Source organism: Drosophila ananassae, chromosome XL (genome assembly GCF_017639315.1).
Source record: "Drosophila ananassae strain 14024-0371.13 chromosome XL, ASM1763931v2, whole genome shotgun sequence".
Classification (NCBI taxonomy): Eukaryota; Metazoa; Arthropoda; class Insecta; order Diptera; family Drosophilidae; genus Drosophila; species Drosophila ananassae.
The window spans coordinates 2,790,370-2,811,307 of NC_057931.1; the positions used below are offsets into that span (position 1 = coordinate 2,790,370).

The 20,938-nt window shown below is 38.7% G+C and overlaps 1 protein-coding gene across 16 annotated transcripts in view; it reads left to right on the plus strand.

The window, feature by feature from the left end:
* Positions 1-20,938, plus strand: part of LOC6504024 (small conductance calcium-activated potassium channel protein) — a 71,771-nt gene that overhangs the window by 36,842 nt on the left and 13,991 nt on the right. For 7 of the 16 annotated variants that reach the window (XM_044717154.1, XM_044717140.1, XM_044717151.1 and 4 more), the window contains exons 4-8: positions 8,312-8,457; positions 10,016-10,235; positions 12,045-12,146; positions 16,437-16,753; positions 16,849-16,953. In XM_044717154.1, coding sequence (XP_044573089.1) covers positions 8,312-8,457; positions 10,016-10,235; positions 12,045-12,146; positions 16,437-16,753; positions 16,849-16,953 — 890 coding nt within the window. Of the gene's footprint in view, positions 1-8,311; positions 8,458-10,015; positions 10,236-12,044; positions 12,147-14,297; positions 14,304-16,436; positions 16,754-16,848; positions 16,954-20,938 lie in introns of all 16 variants that reach the window. The other 9 variants (XM_044717153.1, XM_044717142.1, XM_044717143.1 and 6 more) reach the window with 4 other exon arrangements.

Genomic DNA, 20,938 nt, shown 5'->3' on the forward strand with positions numbered 1-20,938 from the left:
TAGGGGAAAGTTGAAAAAAAAATCTTAAAAAATATAAAACTCTTTCTAAATGACTCTTACTCATTCTTAATAAATAAACCTTTAAAAATTAGCTCTTATTTAGTTGTTAAATGTTAAACTAATATTTTAAAAATATTTTAAAAGTGAGAAAAGCTAAAAAAAGAACTAAAAATGCTTCTGGCCAAAGATCTTTCTTCTGAGGGCTCAAAGACTAAAAGAAATCGAAGAAAGATGGTTTAATAAATTAAAATTGTGATTGATTTTTTTATTTTATTCAATTTTAATGAGCCTGGTCCTCCACCATCCTCATAGTTGATTTTTCTCGCAAATATTTGTGTTTTTTTTCTGGCGTTTCTGTAGTTTTTTGTTCTGTTTGTTTAGTTGGTTGGCTCTTTCTGGCATTTTTTTTGTTTTGTATTATTTTTAATACATTTCATTGCCAGTTATGCAGTCGCAGTCGCAGTCGCAGTGGCAGTGGCAGTCTCGGTCGCTAATTGTGTCAACTTTGGCGCACAAGTCGAAAGTAAACAAAGGCCAGTAAACCGGCCAGCAACAATTTTCAAATCGAATGTCAGTCTTTTTCTTGGCCATTATTTTTTTTGTGTGGCTTTTGCCACTTGAGTCACCTCACTTGATGTGTGTGTGTGTGTGTGTGTGTGGTGGTAACAATAGGGTTAGGGATATATTGATTTTCGATCATAAGAACCTGCAACATGCAAAGTCTAGCGAGCGCCTTAACAGCCGAGTATATAGTACTCTCTATATATATTCTTGTACTTAACGATAGGCACTTGCTAGGCCTTGAATCCTTGTCATTGTCGAGTTATCATTATTATATCCGTACTCGCCGATTTGGCACGCTCTAGGGTTTATGGTTTATGGCCCTCTGCCCTCCAGTCTCCATCCTCCTACGCCTCCTTATTAGGGCTTGTTGTGTATGGGCTGCTTCCGGCAATCAATCTGCCCCAGAAAATCTTTTTTGTTCACTGACGAAAGGACCGATTTGGTTAGTGATGAAAGGCCCAACTAGCATACAGTTGGGGGCAAGGAAATAGGACTACTTCGAGGGCTATATGATACCAGGTATCATACTTGGCAAAAGAACTTGACTCGATTGTCTAGCAATTGCTTTGCAAGCTTGCTTATAATTTATATTATTATTTGATAGGACCTATTAACTGCCCTTCTAGTGTACAGCCCATATCCTTGTTTCTTTCCAAAGGACCCCCCGAAAAAAGTAACCCCTAACGAAGTTGCCTGACTGACCGAATTGTGCACTCAGGGTGAACTAATTGTATAATTCAAAGTTTTGAGGCTCCACAAACACACACACTCCCAACACACCCCTACTATTTGCGGTTAGGGGGTGGTGGGCTGTAAGGCAAGGCAAAAATATTACTTATCCGCCTAATTAAGCTTCAACAAAGCGAACACTTCATTATATATTTCCTGCACTCGGCAAACAGTCAGGCTCAATCAGTGCGAAAGGGATGGGGATGGGGCTGAGTTGGAGGGGGAGTATGCCATGGGCGTGGGGTTAGAAGGTTAAGGGGGGGAGCGAATTAGCTGGCGAGGAAAAGAAAACGTAACCGTAATGTAATGTGAATTACGCTAAATTTATTAGGCAACAGCAGGAGCGAGAAGGGAACCGGAAACCAAGGCACACACACACAGGCACACTTACACCCACACACCCACACCTACACACACTCGCACACATGTGGAAGAAAAGGTCCTGAAGCTGAGCCCTATCGTTATCGTCATCGTTATCGTTTTGGGCCTTTGCCAGTTCGACTCTCAATGCATTGAACAAAAATTCATAAAACTTTTAATTTGTTTAAAAAAAATTGTTTAAAAATAGTTGAATATATTAAGAAATTATATAGTTTTTATAAAATTTAATAGTTCAAATGTTAGACTAGCTAGACATTTCAAAAGGCCTTTGAAAAAGTCTCTAGAGATAGTTTTTCTATCACTTCTTAAGTTTTAGTGACGAAGTTTCTTCTTCTGAATTTTTAAAAACAAGTAATTTGGCTCTTTTTTTTGGATAAACTTCCAAAAAATTCTACAGTTAAGTAGTAGAGGACATATATATATAGAATCTTTTAAAAGAAAAGCCTTTTTTCCATAAATTCTCAAAAAAAAGAAAGAAAAAACTCGCAGTGCCTTCGTCACAAAAGTTTCCCTTTAACAATTTCTTTGGTGAAGTACGAACCTCTTACCTTAGACCTTAAAGGTTATCCCCTGGATGAACCCCCCCCTGGATCTGCCCCCAACCACGCTCCCGCCCCCGCCCCCTCCTTTTTGAAGTCGTTACCAATTTCGTCGCTTATTTCTTGCCTCTTGTTTCACTCGCATTCTCTTCTAGTTCTAGTCCTAGTCCTTGTTCATTTCCTTTGCTTTCGTTTCGTTTCGTTTCGTTTTTGCGTGCTGGACGCGTTTTGTATAGGAAACTCGATAATTTCCACCAATTTCCTCTCCCCCGGCATGTGTGTTGGTGGGTGTGTGTGAGTGTGTGAGTGTGTGCGGGTGTGCGTGTCCGGGAAAAGCTCATAAACTGTGTGTCGGCAATGAGTATGTTAATTCGGTTAGAGGTGAGAACGCAGGTGAGACCGCAGGTGAGAAGTAATTTCGGGGCGTGGCATCGACTAAATGCAAATGCCACATTATAGTGTGCGTGATCGGACAGATATTCCCCGTCTATATACTATAGTTTTTATTTGAAATCATAAACTGGTAAGGGGTTCATTCCGAATCAATTTCCGGAGGCAGCTCAATTATTTCATTGAAAGTGAATAGTTTGGATGAGGCATTTTCCAGAACACTTTCCACTCCAAACACTCCAAACCAATCAGAGCCAGTTGTTGGCTTAAACAATTCACAAATTGGCAATTTAATCAATGGCATTCAGTCGCCCAACAATAGGCCGAGTGGGCATTATAATGATTATTCAATTTATTGGCTTACCTGGCGAATAGACGGGCCAAAAATGCCATAATTGCCAATTCGGCATTTATACGATTTCAAATGCTTCCAAATTGGATTTAATTTTAATCAATTGGAGCGGAAAACACGCAGCCACACGTTAAGTGCCTCCAAATTAAATGTTATCCCATTCCGATTCTATTTAACATAAATACAAATTATATTTTTAGCCATTGGCTTCTTGTGGGGCTTTTAATTTGAATTTGAAAGCCATTTCCGAGTGGAACTTTAATGGCTTTCTTCTCTACTCTTCAATAGAAAGTTAAAACTTGTATACACTTTCTTTTTCTTTACATAGAGTGGGGTTTAGTGGAGCGATTTTATTCATTCTGCCCTGTAATATGCTTGAAACATATAGCAAGCTGTATGCCAAGTTTCAAGTCAATAGCTTTTGGGCTTGAAGAGTAGATGGCTCTCTCCCCACCGAAGAACTTCCGGCAAGGACATTTATTTAATCCCAGTGTCTCCATTTCTTTTCCGTTTAGTCAGTGTTACTGCTTCCGTTTCCTGTCTCTTCTTTTTTGGGGGATAGTTGGCTGGTTTTCCGCATCTCGTTTCGGTTTTCAACTTAATTAAGAAATCCAATTAACATCATTGACATTAGATGTCCTAGAATATGCGCAATTTGTTCTGTTTCTTTTTCAGTTCCCGTTTTTTTATTCTCGCTTTTCCGAAGCACATGGCCTGCCTGCCAGCCTGCCAGCCTGCCTGGAAAAACACACAAACCCACTCACGCATCTGCCGGAAAAATAGATTTTATTTTGTTCTTGGGTCTTGGAGTAGAAGTTGGAGTTGGAGGCAGGCTTATGGCAGGACTATACAGTGTCTCTCTCTTCTTATTGTTTTTGTTTTTGTGTTTTTGCATATGTGGACAGGACTTGCTAGGGACTTGGGAGGGCCATATCCTTTCTGCCACCCACTTGGGGCACTCCACACCCTTTGCTGCCTTTTGCTGACAAGTAGGCGTTGATGTTGATGTTGACGTTGGTCTCGTGTGTGCTCCCAGTGTGTGTGTTTGTGAGTGTGTGTGTGTGTATCCTGCCACCCCCACTCATTGCGTGTGGCCCCGAAAAAAAAGAGAGAGAGAGAGAGGGAATTGTGCGTGTGTGTTTGTGCGGCTTTTTCGGCCAACCAGCCCAGCCAACACACAAAAAAAAAAAGAAGAAAAACGGGAGGGGTGTGGCACCAGGGGGGGGCACCGTGCCTTCCGTGGCACGCAACAAACAAGCGATAACAAACAATTGCGGCAACGACATTCGGATACTCCTCTCCTCCTGGCGCTTTGTCCTGATTTCGTCCTGGCATGTGGGGTAAATGTTTTTATGGTAAACGCTGTGCCGGGCATCGCGGTTTAGGTTTCAGTTTAGGTTTAGGTTTAGGTTTAGGTTTAGGTTTAGGCCATGTTGCCAGCCCGGTTTTTGGGTTATTTGCCCAAGAAAGTCACTTTGGGGTATTTGGCAGGGAATTATACACATTTTATTTAAAACCCTAAGAGTACCGGGTATCATTGTTCTTTGGTAGCATACTTTTCAGGGGTCTGCAAGTCTGCAAGTACCAAGTGTCATTGCTCTTTTGTAGCATACTTTTCAGGGGCGTAAGGATGTTTTTCTCCTCAAACTAACCTAAAAACTGAAGCATATCTCCATTAAACCCGAGTTTAGTTTAAACTCTGCAAGTACCGGGTATCATTGCTCTTTTGTAGCATACTTTTCAGGTTTTCCCTGAAACTGACCCCAAACCTGAAGTAGCCATCCATCAAACCCTACAACTAGACCCTCAAATCCTGAAACCTACCAAAATCTGTGCAACTTCACACACAGCAAAATGGATAAAATCCTTTTGGAAAATCCTTCAGAGACCTGGAGAGCTCAGAGCTGAAAAAGCATGCTTTTAGCCAGATTCGCCATTTCACTCAATTATGACAACACTCTGGTCCTTGTTAAGGAGTTGTGGCATCGCACCGCACCGCACCACCCCTCTATACACACGGCAGTGGGTCAAAGGGCATTCCATTCCACTCGCCCATGAATTTGTCAAATTATCCACATGATCGCCTCGTGCTTGTATCTCACTGGCATGCGGTGGTGTATTTTGGCAAGAGTTCCTAGTCAGGAAATCCCTGTCAAGCCACTCGGTTTTAGCCTTGTCTATGGCTTTCGTTCTCGTTTTGGCTTTTGGCTCCAGCTCTGGCTCTGGCTCTGGCTCATCTCCCTCTCAGTTGGCTTAGACAGTGGGACAAGTAACACACAACTGCAAACAGGAGCCACATTCTGGCTCAAATCTACTTAGCATAAACCAATTCGCACACACACTGACACACTGACAAGCTGGCACACAGATACAGCCCTCATTTAAGGGGGGGAGTGGCTCTCAACAGCCAGAGAAACTGACAAACTGCGAAAGCCAAAAACTGATTATGACTTCCCCCATTTGAAAACGACAGCATTCTGCACTTGCAAATAGACATACATTGGCCAGGGGCTTACTTTTCTTCAAAAGGGGCTCAAAGTATTTCAGAAAAGCAGTCTATCAGAGTCTACTAGTGACTATTAGTTAGTATTTAATACTTGAGACCAAAAAACACAATTTAAAATTAAACTCAAATAGTATATAAGGTGGTGCCCCTTTGTTAAAAAACGGCAGAGATGCCCCTGGGACAGAGAAGCACACATGTCCTGGGATGTCCCTGGGATGGCATGCCTCTAATAGAAGAAGCTATTCGAGAGATACAAAAGAGCTATTTCAAAGATATCCCGAGACTGGCAGCTAAATGAGAAATAATCGAGCCAGGCCCCGGGGCTGCAATGCCATTCCGAGTGAAAATTGAGACATTGCAGTGCCAAAGGAGGAGAAAAAAAAGCCACCAACAAGAAAGTGGAATTAAAAATTATGCTCTGTACTTAGCACTCTGTACCCCCACTTTTCAGGGTAGATACTTGTATAGTATTATATATCCTCCTCCGGAGCTGGCTCCTCCTTCGAATGCAAAAAGTGGAGTACAAGCTAAGCCGGAGTCTTGTCACCCAGGCACGTAGCCCGGCGAGGTGCTTTTATAGGAAAAGTAAAGATGTATAGATGAGAGGGGACTGTGAGCTCTTCTTTATAAACAAATATTTGGATTTAGCAACTGAGTGAGCAGTGTGGGTGGATGGGTGGCTGGGTGGCTGGGTGGGTGAAAGTCGTAGGAGAAAGCAGCTTAAATTCTGGCAAATAAAATGAAGGAAAAAAGTAGAAGAACATTTTATTTCCAAACGGAATTTTAGGCAGTCCTTTGGGTGTCTGTCTGTGTGTGTGTCTAGTTTACGACTTTCACTACTTTCTTTCCACCAGCCATACTCTGGGCCTCCCTTCTATCTATCTATCTCTCCGCTTTCACTGGCACTGCCACTGGCACTTTCCCTTTCGGCTTACTTTCTCCCAGCCCTGCTTATGCAAAACCGCACCCATATTGAGGGAAAAAGTAGAGGGGAAAAAAAGCGAGAGAAAGCAGATTACTTATCTTTTAGTTTTCATTTAAATATGAAGAACAAATTGTGCACACACGCCGCTTTCTCTTCACTTTCTTTTCTTTTATTTTGGCAGTTTGGCAGTCGCTCCTCCTAGATAGAGAGATAGAGAGATATAGCAAGTGGATTTCCTCCTTTATTCCGAGCTGCCCTTTCAATTCCACTTCCACTTTTTATCCTTTTCTATTTTTGGTTGGACAAAAATAATTGGATTTACACCGAATCAAGGATCAAGGAGTAGTATGAGTGGTATGTGGATGTCGTCATTGGACGGTATCCTGTGTCCTGTGTCCTGTATCCTGACAGGATATAAATGCGATGCTGTGTGGGGCACTCGCCTCTGCCTCCTCTCAATTGGAGATATTCATAAGTGAAATTTGTTATTCAAATGGGAGAGTTGCTTCTTTATGGTTTTTGTTTTAAGGAATTTATAAGCAAGTGGATGGACTCTATTTTTAAAACTCAAGGAGGAGGAGATTCTAAAAGAACAGTACACAAGAATAAATAAAAAAAATAGATTATAAAAAAAAATAAAATAATAAAAGATTCCAAAAGAGGAATAAGGAGATCAACGTGAAGAGCTCGAAGAGATTAGACCCCAAATCCTGATTGATTATAAAAAATAAAATATAAGAACACTATTTATTTTCGAGAATGATTTCTCCCATTTTTGGCGTTGGAAGAAAGCGATGAGGGGGAAGAGATAGGGACCAAAAGATTGGGAAAATAAAAAAAGTGGGAAGAAAAACAGGAACAAATAAGAGCCCAAGTAAAAAAATACAAAATATTAAAGATTTTAAATGAGGGAGCCGGGGTTAAGCGCGAGGAGCCCGAAGAGATCAGAGACCAATGTCAGATTATTAGAAAATAAATAAAAGTATAAAATAATAAAATTAAGAAGAAAAAACAAGGGATAAACGTGAAGAGCTCGAAGAGATAGACTCCAATGTTAGAGCTTTGGAGAAACAAAAAATAAAATAAGAAAATCAATCTGAATGAGCTGGACCCCAGCAGAGACAGGGACTTTCCAAGACAAACAATTAATATAAAAATAAAATTAAAAAAGAGGAAAGCAGAAAGCAGAAATAGGCGCGAAGAGCTCGAAGAGATGAGACACCAATTCATGATTGATTTAAGAAAATAAAAAATATAAGAATACAATTAAATTTGCACGTTTCCAAGCGCGAGGAGCCCGAAGAGATCAGACACCAATGTTAGTTGGAGATTATTTTGGTGAAATAAAAAATAAAATAAGAAAATCAGGACTCCATTTAATTTAATGGAAGAAATAAATAAAATAAATAATAAAAACTTAACAAGGAGCTAGATGTGGAGTGCTCGAAGCCCCACACGGTTCTGATTAAACTCACATCCTCTTGCTACATTTATTTAAACAAGTGTCGAGGAAAAAAAGACCTAACGCCTGTGGTGAAGTGTGGCGTTATTCGGTGAAATGGGATTCCGGTCACACTTTTTTTTGGGGCTTAGAGCTGGGACTTTTCTTAGAGACTTTTTCTATGAGACTGTGGTCTGTTTTAGCAATTATTTTTTAAGTTTGGGGATTAGTCATAAGAATAATTAATTGTAAAGAAAAAAAACAAGGAACTGCCTGCTAAAAATTCCAAAAACTAGACTAAGTAATCCCATCTAGAAATTAGTAAAGTATTCAACTTTTAAAAACCACAAAATGCTAGATGGCTTCAGCGCACTAGAGCACAATTCAAACACAAAAAAAAACACTTGTTTAAAAATTAAAAAAAATGTAGATTTAATAAATGTCAATACCCCAATTAATAGAGGAAACAATATATATTTTTTAGCTCCGCAAACCGGCGTCGACACTCTCAATTCCTGGCTCGATGAAAACACCTTCCATTGCGAACCGGGAACAGATCTCATCTGGATGCAACGAAGAAGCGGCCGAGGCACTAGTGGGTATCCACTCAGACTACCCTAGGTATGAAATGTATGTATAGCCCGACCCGATCCGACAGTAGAGTATGTATAGCCCCCCATTATATCCATTATGTCCATTAGCGAACATTCATTAACCCGCCCTGCTCCAAAGTCGAGTAATTAAACGACTTTCGCATCGTATGTACCCCGAAATGCAATTCCGAAATGGATTAATGTTTCCAGCACTGCGAGAAAATCATGATCTCTACTTTGGTTTCTTTATTTATGGTTTCTTAGCCTTAGATTAGAGTAGAGACTGTAGTGTTTTAATCGCGACCTCAGTATCCCCTCAGATCTCAGTGTAGAATTTGCAAAACATGAACCTTAGTTGCCAAACTGAACCGAACTGTGTGGGAAAATCATCGACTGACGGATGGATGGATGGATTAATGTCCTGGGGACAGTAATTAGCTGTCAGTGTCAGGAGGCCCAGTGCCTCCTCCAGGCAGGATTTCTGATTTTGCGAGGGGCCGTCAGAAAAAATGAAATCAAGTCCAGAGGCACGGGATGGATGGATGCTGAATATTCATTGGGGAGTGTGCTGGGAATTCAATTTGAACGATTCGCTCTAAAGTGAATACTCGAAGCACTTGGAATATCGGTTCGAATGTCCAGAAACGAGAGCCATCCAGAGCCACCAGGCCACCAGAGTCCATGGCACATAAATCTCTATAAATGTCGTGGCTGGAAAGATATTTTCCTGCAATCACGTTGCCAATTTGGCACAGTTCAGCAGTTTATAGAGAGTGAGTGATAGAGGGAGGTGTGGCAGAGATGCTCCGACATCGACTTTATGGCAAAATTATATATATATATATATATATATATATATATATATATATATGACTGTGACTGTAAACGAAAACGAGGCAGGCAGCGGCCAGTTTGTGTTTGTGTTCCCTCTCTGTGTTTCATTTGTCAGCAAAAATTTTTATTGGCATCTTTTGCTCATCCATATGTATGGCCACACATCCACACACTGTACAGATACATATATATATTGGATGTTTGTGTGGCATGGCATCTATAAGATACAAATTGATATGACACATTTAGGAAATCCCCCGGCAAAGCGAAAACACACAAATCTGTCATTCGGGCTGTGAGATTTATTAAGGTGCGGATACGCTTGAGTTGCGTTTAGATTTGAGTTGGGTCTGACTTCTATATGGTGGCTCCTACTTCTAGCACTCGTCCAGGACCAGCATCCAGGCAAAATCAATCTTAATTAGGTTCCAGAGCTGTACTCCGCCTGTTTCTAATTAATTCCGAAAGGCAGTACTTCTAGGTTGGACTTAAGTTTGTGGAAATGGAATTCTGAAAGGAGAACTAGTAGAAGACACATTTCTAGACCAGAAACTCATCATCGTAGCTTACTAGCCCCCACTCTACTTCTCTATAAAGTATCTTATATTTAAGCCCTTAGATCCCCAATTAAATATCTTGAATTTAGAAGAACAATAAAGGGCTACCCGGTGGCGTAGTTAGTGAGTGTTGGCTTCTGGCCCCAAGTACCTCATGACTCACAAGTTTCTATTCCCTTCCCAAAAAAATCGAAATCTAAACAGGTATATGGAAGAACGTGCCCTTACTGGCGGCAACACGTCCAGGAAGCCCTCAACAAACTCGGCCAAACACAAACCCAATGTGGGCTATCGCCTGGGAAAGAGGAAAGCCCTGTTCGAGAAGCGCAAACGCATCAGCGACTACGCCCTGGTCATGGGAATGTTCGGGATCATCGTGATGGTAATCGAGAACGAGCTGAGCAGTGCCGGTGTCTACACAAAGGTAACTATACGAGTCTGGTTTTATTTTTAAATCTTTTAAGGTAATCCGTTTAAGAATCGGACCAATATCGGCCGAGATATAGCCTCCCCAAGATGGCCTATAGGCGGGATACCGGATTTTCTTGCTTTTCGAAGGGGATCCCCCAGAAAAATCGAAAAATGGGGGTCGAAAATTTTATTTCCACATTTTGATGCAGATTTACGGGGAATCGGTCCACGAATCTTTTAAGACACTCCGCTCAAGAATCGGACCAATATCGGCCGAGATATAGCCTCCCAAAGATAGCCTATAGGCGGGATACCGGATTTCGTGGATTTCCGAAGGGGATCCCCAGAAAAAATCGAAAAATGTGGGTCGAAAATTTTGTTTCCATGTTTTGATGCAGATTTACGGGGAATCGGTCCACGAATCTTTTAAGACACTCCGCTCAAGAATCGGACCAATATCGGCCGAGATATAGCCTCCCAAAGATAGCCTATAGGCGGGATACCGGATTTCGTGGATTTCCGAAGGGGATCCCCAGAAAAAATCGAAAAATGGGGGTCGAAAATTTTGTTTCCACATTTTGATGCAGATTTACGGAGAATCGATCCACGAATCTTTTAAGACACTCCGCTCAAGAATCGGACCAATATCGGCCGAGATATAGCTTCCCAAAGATGGCCTATAGGCGGGATACCGGATTTCCTTGCTTTCCAAAGGGGATCCCCCAGAAAAAATCGAAAAATGGGGGTCGAAAATTTTGTTTCCATGTTTTGATGCAGATTTACGGAGAATCGATCCACAAATCTTTAAAGACACTCCGCTCAAGAATCGGACCAATATCGGCTGAGATATAGCTTCCCAAAGATGGCCTATAGGCGGGATAGCGGATTTTCTTGCTTTCCGAAGGGGATCCCCCAGAAAAAAATTGAAAAATGGGGGTCGAAAATTTTGTTTCGACATTTTGATGCAGATTTACGGGGAATCGGTCCACGAATCTTTTAAGACACTCCGCTCAAGAATCGGACCAATATCGGCCGAGATATGGCCTCCCAATGATGGCCTATAGGCGGGATACCGGATTTCCTTGATTCCGAAGGGGATCCCCCAGAAAAAAATTGAAAAATGGGGGTCGAAAATTTCGTTTCCATGTTTTGATGCAGATTTACGGAGAATCGATCCACAAATCTTCTAAGATACTCCGCTCAAGAATCGGACCAATATCGGCCGAGATATAGCTTCCCAAAGATGGCCTATAGGCGGGATACCGGATTTCGTGGATTTCCGAAGGGGATCTCCCAGAAAAATTTGAAAAATGGGGATCGAAAATTTCGTTTCCATGTTTTGATGCAGATTTACGGAGAATCAATCCACGAATCTTTTAAGACACTCCGCTCAAGAATCGGACCAATATCGGCTGAGATATAGCTTCCCAAAGATGGCCTATAAGCGGGATACCGGATTTCGTGGATTTCCGAAGGGGATCCCCAGAAAAAATCGGAAAATGGGGGTCGAAAATTTTCTTTCCACATTTTGATTCAGATTTACGGAGAATCGATCCATGAATCTTTAAAGGTACTCAGTTAAAGAATCGGACAAATATCGGCGGAGATATGGCCTCCCCAAGAGGCCCTATGTGCGGGATACCGGATTTCCTTACTTTCCGAAGGGGATCCCGCAGAAGAACTTCATTTTCAGGAAGACATAGGCATTCAAATGTTGGAAAATGACAAAAATCAGTAAAAAGCTTCGGCGGCAACCGAAGATATATATTTTTTAGACCCACAGTGTACTAATTCTACGACTTATCCTTGTCTCTTCTTGCAGGCATCGTTCTACTCGACAGCGTTAAAAACCTTAATATCTGTTTCGACTGTGATTCTTTTAGGACTTATAGTAGCTTACCATGCTTTGGAAGTGCAGGTGAGAGTGAGTGCAAATTGTATTTTCTCTTCCAGATGTTTTTGATGTTCTTGCTGATGGTCGTCATCGTTTAACTTGATTGTTTAACGTTGCCGTCGTCACCTCGCTCACTCTCACATATGTACCCGGACCCCCAGATCCAGCCCCAAGCCCCAAGACTCCCTTAAAAATAAAAGAAAAAAAAAAGAGCCAAGGTCATGCCACCCAACCACCCAACCCCCCAAGCTAACCCTTTGAACCCTCGAGTCATTCATCGCCATTTTGGATTGTTTGTTTGTTTGTTCGTTTGTTAGCTAGTTTGTTTGCTGTTCAAAAAGACAATGTTTCCTCGTGTCCGGTTATGATTTCCCTTGAAAGTAAATATAAATATATATATTATATTTAATATTTAATATTTAATATTTAATATTTTATAGTTTTTATTTGATGGAGTTCCTTTTTCCAAACTTAAGTTCCTTAGTTTTGTGAGTTTATGTTTGTACTGGCATTTGGAGTGAGTGAGTAGGATGCATGTTCCATGGAAGTTGGTGTGAAAGAGCAGCGTTTCCGTTTCCGGTTGCGGTTCCATATCCTTTTCCGTTATCCATTCTCGCTTCATTCCACTCTGGACATTTCTCTGGACCACCATATTCTCAAAAAACATTTCAAATTCATCTGAAAAATATGAAATGAAAAAAGTATGAAAAAAAAAGAGAAAAGAAGCTGAAACACTGTACATAAAAGCTAATCATTTTCATTCACCTTTAATCACCTTGATCACCCACACCCACCCACACACACACACAGACACTGACACCCACACACCATCACTCTCACACACACATACAGTTTTCACCAAAAGTATTTTTCCATTCTCTCCAAATTTGCTTTAAAATTAGCTTTTTCTTTAAAAACACCCGACCAGCCTTTTGATTTCCTTTCATTTCCATTGAAACCAAAGACATTGAAAGTATATATACTATATATGCCCGATCTATATATATAATACATTCCATACCCAAGTCGTTTTCGTACCCGTTTATCTCCAAAATGCGCTTTCAGTAAAAATAAAAATAAAAAAAGATGGAAAATGAAAAGCCAACTGCATGTACAGCACTATAATTTATTTCATTTGCTCAACATTTAAACTCTATATATATTTTCCATTTAACATTATATATATATACGATCCCCTTATATATATATATATATATACAACTTCCACTTCTACTTCCTCTCTTCTGATTATTATTGGTTACGTATTACTTTTCTCGTTTCTGTTACCTTACTATTCTATACAATATATCTTACAACAGACCAAACCAATAAGCTTAGTTAAGACCTGTGTTGAAACTTAATGTTGGCATGAAAGTTAAATATCAAAATCATAGAAATCATAGAAATCATAGAAATAGCAATAGAAGAGGAGGAAGCTCTGCTGATTCTATGCAAATCCGCCGAGGATCCTCCTCTGTTAAAAAAAAATCTAGAGAACTGTATGTAGAGAGCATGGGAGCATATATATTGTAATTCTATTGATATATATACAACATAGAGACAAAATATCTACTATTATTAGCCATTTGAACTCGAATAAAACCAAAAGAAACAAATAACCAAAAACAGAAAACAGATAACTGAAAAATGAAAAACAAAAACCCGAAGAGAAGTGGAATCGAATCCTTTCGCTGAACTTTCGCTAGACAGCCACAAAGTCCTGTGTTCAGTGATCGATTGTTCGAATATTTCGAATATTTTGGATTGGTAATTGATATATTGAATCCCGATAAACTCAAAATCAAACTCTCACAACGCCACAGCCACAGCCACATCCTCAGCCACATCCACGTCCATGACTCAGATCATGTCATCAGTCAGATCAGCGATCAGTCAGTCAGTCAGCCAGTCAGTCAGTCAATCAGACAGTCAGTCAGTCAGACAGTCAATCAGTCAATCAATATACATATCTATAGATATGTATCGCAAATAACCCCAACAAAATACCTCATTCAAATCGTATTCTTCACACAATTTGTTCTCTCGCTCTCTCTCTATTATTAATAACTCCGACTAAATGTTATCCTCCCCATAAAAAAAAAAAACAAAAAAAAAACAATTAATTTTCGATGTTTAAAAGTAAAATTTTAATATGTAATTACCTTCCATTATGCTTTGCAGAATTCAGTAAGTAATACTTATTATAATATCTACCATACATACTTCAATATTTGTGAGTAAATCCAAAAAAAAACCAAAAACCAAAAATCATAATGCATAGTGTTATGTACAAAAAATAAAATAATACCAATACCAAGAAACCAACTCAAATCAAAACAGAAACCAACCAAACATGCCTAGAGTAGCTAACAATTAGATTGTATTTAGATCGGATATGATGTCCTTGAATATCCTTGTGAAAACCAAAACTGCATACTGAAGCAAACTTCAATTGATGTTTAGTTGAACCCGTGTCTAGTGTACATAATTATCCTCCTAGTTGACAAGCAACCTCTCCTCTTTTCAAAAACCAGAAACCGAAACAGCTACAGATACAGATACAGATACAGATACAGCTACAGCTACAGCTCACCCAAAAATAAAGCTTAAACAGAGTTGGAGCAACTGCTTGGCTGAAATGGAAAATTGTGGCTTAGCTTGCACCAAGATCACTCCCAGTCCCAGTCCTAGTCCTAGTCCCTAGTCCTAGTCCCAAGTTAAGCTAACCGATTTAGGAAAGTTATCTCGCACTTATCGATACAATCGATACAAATCGATATACCTTTGAGACTGGTTTTTATTTGGTCTTGGACAATAAATTGAACATAAATTCTGTAAATCATTTTAGGAATGAGTTTCCAATCGGTTTGCCTTAAAAACACACCCACACACACACCCACATGCATAGCATAGATGTACATGAGCACACATACATACAAGCATACCCGCATACACATGAGCATTCCCATCGCTAAGTCGATACTGATACAATCGATATCTGTGCTATCGAAACATCAATTCCATCTCTCACCAAAATTCCAATTAAATAACCGAACCGATAACGAACCGATAACCCAGAACACAGGACTTTGCCAACGTTATTGTATGTGTATATAGGTCTAGAGTCTAGAGTCTAGACGATCGATAACCGATAAGCGATAATCAATAATCGATGAGCAGCAATCAATCAATCAGTCGGCTTAACTTGCGAATGGCTCATAATACCACCATGAAACCACAAAGAAACACAAATCAAATCAAATCAAAAATCAAAAATCAGGTTTTTCGTCCCCAACAACCCGCCCAAAAAAAACGCAACAAACTGCACTCGATTAGATTGTTGTGCGATTGAAAATGCCTTAAATGTTGTGCCAAAAACTATATACTCTATATATATATAACTGTGTATATATATAAAAATCAATTTAGTTAGATATATATATATATAGATTACCAAATGCACTGTGCTGGAGTTTGCTTTCAGTTCTCAATGTCCGGGCTCTAGTTTGAAAAAAAAAAAAAAAACCAGAAAACAATCAGTGAAGGGTTGTGATTAAATCAGGGGTGATTTTTGGGTGGGTTCTTTGATTTTGAACTTTGGAAAATGATTTGGTTCGATTCCAAATTGATTTGATAAAACCCAAAGGGAATAAAAACAATAAGGTAAACAACAACTAAGAAACAAGAACGAAATCGAGTGAAATGTGCTAATTACATGTGAACACGCACGCTTCTTTCTAGTAAGTACTGTCACAGATACACCTGCACTATGGCTACACACACAGATACACCCATACAACTGCACAAGCACAACACAACACACACACACACATGACACACACGAACACTCACAGTTGTAAACCGTAAACCGATTTATAAAATGGAATTTTTGAAGAAGCTAGACATACTTGAACTTGACTCAGGACTCTTGCTTTTACAAGAAAACCCATTAACACACTGACACTGACACACTGACACACACACGTAGGCACACACACAGATACACAGATAAACCTCATTGACGTTGTACTTGTCAAATAATTCATGCTCGTATATTTGAGTGTAATTCATTTTTGTTTAGTCGCAAAAAGAAACAAAATACAACCAAATCGAATCGATAAATCTCCAATTATATTTAATAAATTGTATACTCTCTTGTTCTCTTTCTTCTTTTTTTTTTATTTTGCTTTTATTTCTTGATTGACTCTCTCCGCCATTAATCGAAACAATTATCGAACAATATGAATACCCGATACGACCGATACTATCGATCCGACCGATTATTGCATTCAATCGAACCCATTTTGGCGCCAAAAATAGTTATTCATGATAGATAACTGCGCCGACGATTGGAGGATCGCAATGACATGGCAACGAATTAGTCAAATAGGGTTAGAACTTTTTATATGCGCTATACATCCAATTCCTGGCGAATACTATTTCCAGTGGACGACGAAATTGGCCAATAAGAATAAAACAATTGGCACCGAATTGGTGCCATATGACGTAGCTTTATCATTACCTATGTTCCTTCGATTATATTTAATCTGCCGCGTAATGCTGCTGCATTCGAAACTATTCACAGACGCATCATCACGGAGCATTGGCGCTCTCAATAGGATTAATTTTAACACAAGGTAATTAAGTTTATTCCAGTTATTATTGAGTTTAATATATAGAGACCACGCTCTCTCCTAAAAAACCCTACTAATATCCATTTCCATATTTGTAGATTCGTTTTAAAAACTCTAATGACAATATGCCCGGGAACGGTTCTATTGGTCTTCATGGTGTCCCTCTGGATCATCGCCTCCTGGACGCTGCGTCAGTGCGAAAGGTAATGGAATCTTACTACTTTCTTATTCAAGTTTCAACAACTCTTTATATATCTATGAGGATATATCCTCATATACGTATAAAGAATATTTATTACTTGATTTTGAATTTATTGTTGAATTATTTTGATTTTCGATTGTACCAGATATCGTTTGGTTTGAGTTTTGATTTCATCTTTTGATCTCAATGGTTGAATTTTCATTAATTTTTTTTTAAGATACTTAGTTTCGTATTCAGTTTCAGTTCGTAAGCCGTTGTTTGTGCCTTCAGTTCTGTGTGTATTTTCTATCGACTCTGAATTCCATAAATATTTCAATGTGTTTGCCACTCTAAATACTTTTGACATAAATTTTTTAAACGTATGTATTTAATATCAATGTATGTATGTACATAAATGTATGTGCTAAGCATTACGTAATGTCTTCTCCAAAAAAAAAACTCAGAAACTCAGAAAACTCAATAACTCAACCCACTCAAAATGTATTATTAAAGTTATATTTTAAATATTCGATTGGTCTGAACATCCAAGGGGGGTTTGGGGGTGCGGGTACTTAAGCACACAGCTTACAACTCACACAGATACACACACCAATACACCCACACACACACAGATACAGAGACAGATACAGAGACAGATACAGAGACAGATACAGATATAGTATTTTTGCATTTTGGTTTAAGGAATTTACACGTTCTCTCTCAGAAAAAAAAGAAATGCTTCAGTAACAGATGCACTGTATCTGTATCTGTATCTGTGTATGTGTATGTGCAAAAGTATCTGCATCTGCGAGCTGTATCTGCAGTTGCAACTGTGATGTTGTAGCATCGAAATGCAATTGTCACTGTCACGTAGCAAACGATTGGATAATGGATAATGCCTGCATGTGTTTCAATTTATTTACATTTGGCATTCGGATTCGCTTGTTTTCGCCCCCCTGGACACCCCCTACCCCCCCCCCTTTTTATTTTTCAACATTTTTCTTGCCTGTTTACCCCCTTTTTTTTCTTGTTTCTGTTTCACTCTCCCACTGACAGCCAACAATTTATCGATAAGTTCGATAAATAACAAAATGGGGTTTTTTAAATCAAACACACACACACACACGCTCATACACACTCACAGACACATACACACACACACACACACACATACACATACACCCTTTGCGTAGAATTGGAGAATGCAGTATAAGAATTGATCGTTTGCCATAAATATATATGATATATAATATATATAATCCCACCTCCACCCCTCAAAAACATATATATTTTTCAAATTTTTAATCTTTGTGTTTTTTTATGAACGTTGTATGCTAGATCTATCTCTTTCTCTCTCTCTCTCTTGCTCCTACTCCTCTTCAGAAATTTATTCTTGCTTATTTTTTAATAACCTAAAAAATATTTATAAAAAATAAACTATACTTACACCAGTTTTTTAAAAAGCAGACTATATTGGCGCACAAAAAATGTTTCCATCTCCATCTCTTTCTCTTGCTAACCCGTTGTATCCAACCATCTCTTTCCTCCTTCTGGCTCTGATCTGCACTTTTGGCCTTTTGTGATCTATTTCCGTCCCCCTCTCTCGCTTATCTCTCTCTCTCTCTCTCTATCTCTATCGCTTTCTCTTTCTCACTCTCACATGTTCAAGTTTCGATTGTTTTTGAGATTTTAAAAAGCCTTTTTTCTGTTGTTCTCTGATTTCAAGTTATATAAAGTTTATATTTTTGAATTCTTGTTGTTGTTGCTGTTCAGTTCTGGGAAACAAAAAAAAACGAAAAACAAAAGAAACTACAAACCGATAAGAAATTAAAAAAGTAACCATTTATTAAGCTTCGATTAATATCGATTGAACTGCGCCTGCATTGCTGTAGATCATACATGTATCGAAATAGATCGTATATATGTGTTTAAATACCGACAACATCCAAATACCTAATATATTTTTAACTTGATCTACATGAATCTTAAATATAAAACCCAAAACCAAAACCCTGAAACTCAAAGTACATGAAAAATGCAACATAATACTACCCCCTACTGAGAAATAACTTCCATGATCGCCTCATTCTTTAGTGACGAAAGCATCTACACCCAAAAAAAACAAACTCTCCACAAGTTGTTGTTGCTGCTGCTGCTGCTGCTGTTGTTGTTGTTGTTGTTGCTGTTGTTGTTATTGTCCTTGTTGTCGCTTCGTGTTTGAAACTTAAAAAAGAAAAAAAAAACTTAAAACCAATAAAAATATCCAAGAAAGACTAAGAACTCCTTGCTTTTGTAGCCCATCTAGCCCATATGTTCATAAAAAATATAAAATAATAAATGGAATAACGGACAACTAACGGTACAGCCACAGACAGAGACAGAAGAACATTTGAAGAGAAGAGACAGCAGCACTTAAAGAGGATTCTTCTCAAAAACTCTCCATCTATCTATCTCTATCCACTTTTCCCTGGTACTTCAGTAGACTTTCGTCCTTATTATAATTTCTTTCTATCGATATTTATAAATATTATCTATTTTGCTAGGGATGAGTGACATTTATCGATTGCATGTCACATCTCCGCTCGATTTATTTTTGATTTCCGTTTCCGTTTCCATTCTGATTGGTTTTTCGATTATTTCTGTCCAGCTTATTACACCTTTCGTCTGTAATAACAAACCGCGGTGGATAATGCCGATAATAACACGAATATGAAAACCAATTTAAAAATAAATTGAGGAATGTGTGTCGGAGAAGGAAAGACAACAAAAATAAATGATAATAACAAGTACACACAAACACGTATGCCATGCCATGTTTTCTATTTTCTATTTTCTTTCCCCCCTTCTGGGTTGTTATTATTTTCTCGAAATCCGCATTACGTAAATTATACTTGTATCTAAATGTTTTTCGTAGCAATTGGTAGACCAATTTATTGCCATTTTAATTTACGATCTATCGGCTTCGAAGGGAGCTACCAACTACCTCTCTCTCTCTCTTTCTCTATCTCTTTCTCTATCTTTAATACTTTTGCAACCTTTTTGAATTCTTATTTAATTTTTCCATATTCTTTGCTGTCCCCCCTTTTTTTTTAATTTTTCCATTTTGTTCATGTGTCTGTGTATCCTTTGGTCTGTATGTGTACTACGTGTGTGTATGTGTATTTGCGTATCGTTGAAGATCCCCGGATATGTATCTTAACCAATCCATGCATGCTCTGTGCTCTGTGCTCAGGGAGTCCTTGGGAGTTGTTATGTTCGCATCGCATATCCTTTTTTTTTTTTTTGTTTTTTTCCGAGGAGTTGAAAACTTAAAAAAAAAACGAGAAAAGAAAGAAAGAGAGGGAGCGAGGGAAGCTGGGGCTTTGGGGAGAGAACAGAAAAAATGGAGAGATGGGGAAACATGAGATTTGTGCGGATTTATGAAGACATTTCCCAACACTGAACACACGCAGATACAGGATGCACCAGTGGCGTAGTGGGGGCTCAAAACTTTTTGTTTTTCAAAACTTAAAATTAAATTTGAAAATTATATCCTTTAAAGAAGACAGTTTCAAAGTTAAGAAAATTTAAACTGTTTTCATTTTTAAAAATGATTTTTGGAGCATTTTCGAAAAATTTGAAAGTTTTATTTCTAAAAACTTACAAAATAAGAAGCAAAGTGTTATAATTTTGGTGGTAAGCAATGAAAACTGCATTGACTTTATGAAAAATGTAAAATAAAACCCAAAAATAAGTTTGAAAATTTCCAATATTTCAAAAAATGTTTAGATATTAGAAAAGGTTCATAAAAATATCCAATTTTTGATGAAAAACTAAGAAAAAAGCTAAGAAACTTTTTTCATGCATTTTTCTTGAAAACAGGGGGCTCTGTCTTTTCCACTACGCCACTGCACACTTCTCACACCGACACATCCATGGACTCTTGGCATTCATTATGATTTTTCCTTTGCAAATTGCTTATCCCCCGGCAAAGCCACACCCCCAAACACTCCACACTCCACACGCCC